Genomic DNA, 7,610 nt, shown 5'->3' with positions numbered 1-7,610 from the left:
ACATTTTTGAACTTTAAAAAATTAATTTAAATTAACAAACTATTTAAATCAACTATAGACACCTGTCTGGCACATGCAAATCACAGGGTACCGAAAACAATTCTTGGAAAATTAAATAATATAGACGGACCTGTACTAAAATGTTAAAAAAGTATTTCTGAAAGTCCCATCATGTTAAGAGATTTTAACACAGAAGCTTCTGATAAATACTTATGATTCATGCGTTAAAAATTATTTTTTCCGTGCTCTTTTTTTTACCTGTTTTCATTGGCATATTTTATGATTCTAAATACCTACTTTGATAACATATTTTGTAATTTTTTATTGATAAATACATACATATTACAGTAATTTAAGTGCATTAACATCCGAGGCCTATTTATTACGTACTTGTGTTATAAAATTGACTCTCCAGAATAATAAATAGACTAGGAACTACGAATTCTTTATAGGGTGAATTTTAAAATTGTATAATTTTAATATTAAATTAAACCTTTTTATTAAATTTGTCAAGTTATATTGAGCACAATATTAAACTGTACTCAAATAATTATATACTCGTTGTACCCTTTTTGTCTGTGTGAGGGCCCTTTTACAAATATCTAGGTAGGCCATAAATGGCCTATCTGCCTTTGAATATAATAATATATTTTATATATCTAAGCTTGTATTAAAAAATTATTTTTATTGTTTTTACTTTTCCCCTATGTTTAGACATTATAAAATTTTAATATTTATTGTTATTTTACTTTCAAACGTTATTTTATTTTTTCTATTTATCGTTATTTTATTTTCAAACGCTTTTTTTAATTTTCTAATACATTATTCTGTTATTTGTGGTATATTCGGTATAGATATGTAAAAAAAATAATCATACTGTGATGTAAGAACTATTAAATTAGTAGAATGTTTTGCCCAGGATAGGTTATTTTCAATCATACTATAGTTTTTAAAAAGTAGCTGTACTGGCAAGTTAGTATTAGTTTATGTGTCAAATATTGCTTGAATAGTATGGCATGAATGAAAGATGAAGTAATAGAGTTTATTAAAAAAAATATTTATAACAATAATACAGCTTGAAATGTCATAATAATGTTATATTAGTATTTAGTAGGTACACCAATAAATATAAGATCTATGGGTAGGTACACCAAACCACACGCTCGCAGTTCTGTATCTAATTTAAATTTAAATCACAGAAATAAACTAATATTCTATTAAATTCAATATTAATAAATCAAATAGGGATAAAGTTGTTAAAAGACTGCAAGATTTAAAAATAATAGTACCTAATATTAAATTCTACTTAAAGAAAAAAGCACAAACGTTATTTTGAATAACTTTATTTGCAAATTATTTTATGTTACATATACCTACGTTTACTGTTTATTATTAATCATTAATTATGATTAATGATATAGGTATTATGTTTAATGATATTCGATTATTTTTCATTTCTTTATTTATTGATTTTCTGTTTAAGCGTTTTGAATTTCTGATACATATGTTACGGGCAATGTGGAATACCGGTCAATGTGGTCCTGCCCGGGCATTGTAAACCACGCATTTTTTTTTAACCAACTAATATTATTTTTTATTATAAACTATAATTTTTACCTATTTATAGTGTTAATTTTTTTTTTAAACAATCATTATTCATTTTATTTATGTATCATTATAATACAATAAACTATGCATTTTTTGAAACTCGCGATCTGCGTATAAACTTATTTTTGTTACTTATCGTACTGCCTATTTAAAAATCAAGTGTAGAAAAGCAGACAAACTATGTAATTCCAAGTGCTATACTTCTGAATCTTGTTAAAATAAATAAGTTATAATAAAATTATAATTTAATAAAAATATAAAATGATGATACTTTTAATTTTTTTTTGTTATTCCATCAAAATATTCGTAATATTATGGTACATGAATACAATTTTTAATAAAAAATCAATACTATAAATAGGTAATGATTATAATTTATAATAATAACAAAAAATAATGTTAGTTGGTTTAAAAAAAAAATTGTGGTTTACATTGCCCGGGCAGGACCACATTGCCCTTAACATATATTTACATATAAACCCTAAGTCCTGACTGACACAATTGATTACGCACAACAAAGTTTTGTCATAGGGCTGCATCAGCTGCATCCCAATTCCATCATCATTTCAACCTTAGTACATTTTAGGACTTATGTTCTAAGGAAAAATATGTAGCTCTGTATGTACAGGTCGTTGCTTCATGTGGACTTAAGGTAGTTAACACAGCCCACTTGTATTTATATCCAAACGTTAAATCAACAGACGTCTCCGAAGTTTTCATGCAATCGTAGTGAGAGATCACTACACTGTTATCGGCACAGTCATGATGTAACATGTATTATTTGGACACTGCCATCGAAGTACTCAAGTACCTACCGTAGTATTGTTTATACTGTTCAACTTGTTGCATTCAGGATTAGGAAGAAAACGCCCGACAGGCAACGTATCTGCAATAAAAGCACATCGCAGTCGAATGATATTATGTCCGAAACTGCGAAATCAAATGGGTACGAACGGTTGCGTCGATCAGCTGCTGTTGCCGCCGCCGGAAGATCGTTTCGTAAAAAGACCTTAGCGTGGTAGTCACAGTGTTGTTATCAATTTTTTTTTAAAATCATCAAGAATTATGAAAAAGCAATTATAGTAAACAGTTAAGGGATTTTGGACCTGATATATTATAACGAGCTGCACTGAATTGCGGCCAGCCTATCGAGAAAAAACAAGCGGCGACTGGTAACTACTACGTGCTCTGTACAAGTAAAAAAAAACTATTGAATCGCTGCTGATAAGATAAGAAGATAAAAACACTTATACGATTTTCCGGTTTCCGCATTCAATACATACCTACGTTTTTAATACACACCTTTTTAATTATTGTGCCTTACCTATGTGAACAGAACAAGTACACTGGCAACACGACGTTATTGACGTTATTCTATAATCCATAAGGCTGATAAGTTAATTTACCAAGGTAAGAATGATTAATTGTTGTCAATATTGTGCTGTTTGTTTGATTTTATTTCATTCCGTGACGGGCACAATTTATTTTTCTCACCTTTTCGGCAATATTTTTTGTGCAAGATACTGTGCTTAACATATTATATTTGTTATTTGGTTTCTACTGATTCGTTTAATGTAACATACACTGGTGAAGTCATTAGTTTTTTACCTATTTAAAAATTGTTGAGTACAAAAAAGAAATAAGACTTGACCTTTACACACCTTGTTAATTTAAACAGTAATAAATAAATTGTAAGATTTGTTTTATAAATAATTCATTTGCACTGTGCATACATTGCATTAAAAAATAAAACAAATTGAAATATATCCAGTGCAATATAAATTATTATTTTTTTTTATAAAATAAGTATGCATTTAAGTGGAAATAAACTTCAACAGAGTATAATCATCCAAAAGTTATAATACATATTAGATATGTAGAAATATGCATTACACAGTAGGCACCTATCCTCATTATTATTAAAATTAAATTTTTATTCTTTACCAAACTTTAAATATTAATACTAAATATATCATAACAAAAATAGTAAATTATCAATAAATCATAAATATTAAATTGAATATACATTAATAATTGGTATGATTCAAAATATAGATCTGAGTGTGAAGGTTATTATTTAAATTATTTCTTTTACAATTTAATTTTGTTAATTTATGAACAAAATATAAGTTAGTATGATGTTCATATCTCTGTTTGTCATTATCTATCCATTAGATATGCTGAACCATCTAAATTTATTTGAAAAGCTGACAAATGAAATCCTGGCCTGAGTCATATGTATTAAAAAAAAAACTATATAATATTGATAAGATTTTTTTGTTTGACTTGATCTAAATAATTTAACTTTCACAAGTTAATAGATTTTACTCTTAGCACCTATTGGAAAGTTAAGTAGCTCACATTACCTATTTGTTGTGTGTTTAAAAATTACAATAGGCACCGATCTTAACCCTAGATTACACGCATTAAAAATATTCACTAGATTCCACGGTGTTTTTGACCGTGTATTGAAATATTTCAATTAAAACTCGATAAATTGAAATAATAATTATTTTATTGATTTTATTTTTTAAATTAATAAATATTGCTTCATCACTACCACCGATTATCGTAAAACTCTGTATTTCCACCATCAATATTTTCGATAAGTTAACGAATTTGATCGTCGTCCATTCTAATGAAAAAATAATATAATGTAAAACAAATATATTGCAAATATTGTGCGACTAAAACAAAAAAATACCTGGTAAAAATAAAATGTAGTGATACTTACATTTATAAATGTTTTATCTGTATGTGTTTTACTGTATTATACTCGTTACACACAGTATGGCGAACCAATGTCAACTAAAAACAATCTTGCCAGTCACAAGACAAGGTTTTAGACCGTGTTTTAATAGGTAATGTACTTTGAACCCTTCTATAGTACAGGCAACAAATCATATACAGTTAGGAATTTTATCTAATGTTAATTTATCATCTAATTAGAAGGTACCTAGATTGGGTTAGGTTAATATTTCGTATTTTTGAAACAATGAACAAAATTCAAAAAGCCTGGTCTTTTTTACCGCGAAGCTTGTACTCTAGGGTTAAAAATTAATCTTTCCAACGGATGATAAGAATTTTTAATAATCGTATATTACTTTTTTATTAGATGCTTATTATAATTTACAGGCTCTAAACAATGTCTCAATTCATGAAACATGTAATTAAATGCAACATTTCACAAACTTATCTTCAATATCTTCCATTAAAGGTAATTTAATTTTAAAGCTTCAATCTAAAATATTTATATTACATTTTTTTTGTAGAACATTCAAGCTCGACATTTAAATTTATTAGAATGTCATAGCAAAGATTTATTGAGTCAACATGGAGTCTCAGTTCAAAAATTTAAAATTGTGGAAAATGCAGATGAAACAAACAATTTGCTAAAATCATTTGGTATGTAGTTCAGGACATTATGTTTAAATAATATCATGAGTTAATAACATAAATATTGTATAAACAGTTTGTTTATTTTAAATTGCAAATTGCACTTTTATACTTTATACTTTAGATGTAGATGAATATGTATTAAAAGCTCAAGTATTAGCCGGGGGACGAGGAAAAGGCCATTTCAATAATGGATTCAAAGGGGGTGTTCATGTCACAAAAGAGTAAGTAACTTATTAAAGTAAAAATCATTGTTTATGATTTCATTGTGTTCAATATTTTATATATTAAAAACAATTTTTACTTTTGTTAAAATTGTAATCATACATTTTTTTTAGGAGAACAAAAATTTATGATTTATTGAAAAACATGTTAGGTTATAAGTTAATCACTAAGCAAACTCCCAAAGATGGAATATTAGTTACCAAAGTTATGGTTGCAGAGTCGGTTGATATTAAAAGGGAAACATACTTCTGTATACTGATGGATAGGTAAGTCAAACATTTTAATTTAATCTAACTTGAATTGTATACTTTTTCTAAAATATTTGTGTAGTTATCTCAAAATGATAATATATACAGTGTGTGTTAAACGTTTATGCTTACAGAAGTGAAAATGGCCCAGTATTAATAGCTTCTCCAGCTGGAGGAATGGACATTGAAGATGTTGCTGTTAATTCACCCGAACTAATTAAAAAAATTCCTATTGACATATTTGAAGGTATTTCTGATAAAGTAGCATTAGATGTAGCCAAATTTTTGAATTTTAATGAACCATTGGCATCTATGGTAAGTATTATACCACTCATACTTTCATACCAAATATTACAGTACATTTTACTTTTTTTTCACAGGCAGCAAATGAAATAAAAAGATTATGGGAATTTTTTTTGTCTGTTGATGCTGTTCAAATAGAAATTAATCCATTAGTTGAAACTTTGGATAATAAAGTTGTATGTGTTGATGCTAAAATTCAATTTGATGATAATAGTCAGTTCAGACATAAAGAAATATTTGAATTAGATGAAACAAGTGAATCAGATCCACGTGAAGTAATGGCTAATAAACATAACTTAAATTACATCGGCATGGATGGAAATATTGGATGTTTAGGTTAGATATTTTAATTTATGCTCTATAATAACGATGATACAAAAATATTTAATGTTTATTTATTTTGTTGTAATAGTTAACGGAGCCGGTCTTGCAATGGCTACTATGGATATTATTAAATTGAGAGGTGGAGAACCGGCCAACTTTTTGGACGTTGGTGGAAATGTAAATGAAAATCAAGTATATGAAGCTTTCAAACTTTTAACATTAGGTAAACACTGAAAATTATTTATTTATTTTCTGAGATTTATGATTCTAATTAAAAAAAAATTTGCAGATTCGTCTGTTCAAGCAATTTTGGTTAATGTGTTTGGTGGTATTGTAAACTGTGCAACGATTGCAAATGGCTTGATAAATGCTTCAAGAAAGTTGGATTTAAAAGTGCCATTAGTTGTAAGATTAGAAGGTAAGTATTTTAATCAAGTGTTCTTTTTTTGAGTGCAATATCTTCAGATAACTGGGTGAATCATTTGCGCTGTACCTAAGTAAATTATTGCTGTAAAACTAGTTAATTTGAATAATACCTAAGTTACTGTTCTTTGCTAAGTTTCTCTAATTAAATTTTATCTCAAGCGTTTTAAACTTGGTGAAAGAGAATTGGAAGTATTTGTTACTTATTGAATGTTGATATTAACCTTATTCTTTATGTTGACAAAATGCATAAACCTCAATTTTTGTAGTTTTATTATTATATAGGTTTAGTTAAACGTTGTATAACATTATAATGTTGGTATTGTAATTAGTCGTGCCCAGTGGCTACTTTAAGTTATCTAATGAAAACTGTACATTTCATGTAAATTAAATTTACACTAATTTTGAGAACTTCATAAAAGTTTAAAATATTTAGTGTACATATAACATGAGTAAACTAGTATAGTCATTGGTTAATTTAATTAATCGATGTATAATTAGTAAAAATAGCATTGTTAACCCATATTTTAGTGTTCTACATCTACAACAAATATTCAATCTCTTTCATTTAGTTTATACATCAACTTCAAATGTATTTTATTTTATTTGTAGGTACAAATGTGTCTGCTGGCAAGAAGCTTTTGGAAGAATCTGGATTATCCATAGAATTTGCTTCAGATCTCGATGAAGCAGCCAGAAAGGCTATTTCATCTCTAAAAAAATAAGATTTAAATTATTAGTTATTTTTTTTTAAATATTTTGTATCAGGTTCTATATATATTTTTATATATATTGTTGGTTTAAAAAATGTATTTTATACATCTATATTTTATAATATTAATAAATGATTTGTATACCCAAATTCCATTTTTTTAACGAGTCTTAATAAAGATTTAATGGAATAAAAAATTATGTTAGTCTCATAGATGTTAATTAATCAAAAAGACAAAAAAAAATCCTATCACATGCTTTATTTTTCATTACTTTTCAATTAAGAAATGTAATGAGAAATCTTATTATGTAATAATATCTACGGATGTATAATAGATATGTATTATAGTCCCAATGCTAGATACTTTACAT

The 7,610-nt window shown here is 26.9% G+C and overlaps 1 protein-coding gene across 2 annotated transcripts; it reads left to right on the top strand.

Moving 5' to 3' along the window:
* The first annotated feature begins 2,634 nt into the window (after positions 1-2,634).
* Positions 2,635-7,323, top strand: LOC111029823 (succinate--CoA ligase [GDP-forming] subunit beta, mitochondrial). Of its 2 annotated transcripts, none has more exons than XM_022309018.1 (10): positions 2,635-3,018; positions 4,744-4,825; positions 4,881-5,013; positions 5,129-5,228; positions 5,343-5,495; positions 5,612-5,792; positions 5,858-6,116; positions 6,193-6,327; positions 6,394-6,522; positions 7,140-7,323. In XM_022309018.1, the coding sequence occupies exons 2-10, from the start codon at positions 4,754-4,756 to the stop codon at positions 7,250-7,252; spliced, it is 1,275 nt and encodes a 424-aa protein (XP_022164710.1). In that variant the 5' UTR covers positions 2,635-3,018; positions 4,744-4,753; the 3' UTR covers positions 7,253-7,323. The 2 variants fall into 2 exon arrangements, with proteins under 2 accessions (XP_022164710.1, XP_022164711.1); XM_022309019.1 differs by lacking the exon at positions 2,635-3,018 and adding an exon at positions 3,098-3,299.
* The last annotated feature ends 287 nt before the right edge of the window (positions 7,324-7,610 follow it).

The sequence above is a fragment of the Myzus persicae genome, unplaced genomic scaffold (genome assembly GCF_001856785.1).
Source record: "Myzus persicae strain clone G006 unplaced genomic scaffold, MPER_G0061.0, whole genome shotgun sequence".
NCBI lineage: Eukaryota > Metazoa > Arthropoda > Insecta > Hemiptera > Aphididae > Myzus > Myzus persicae.
This window is presented reverse-complemented; position numbering and strand designations above follow the sequence as displayed.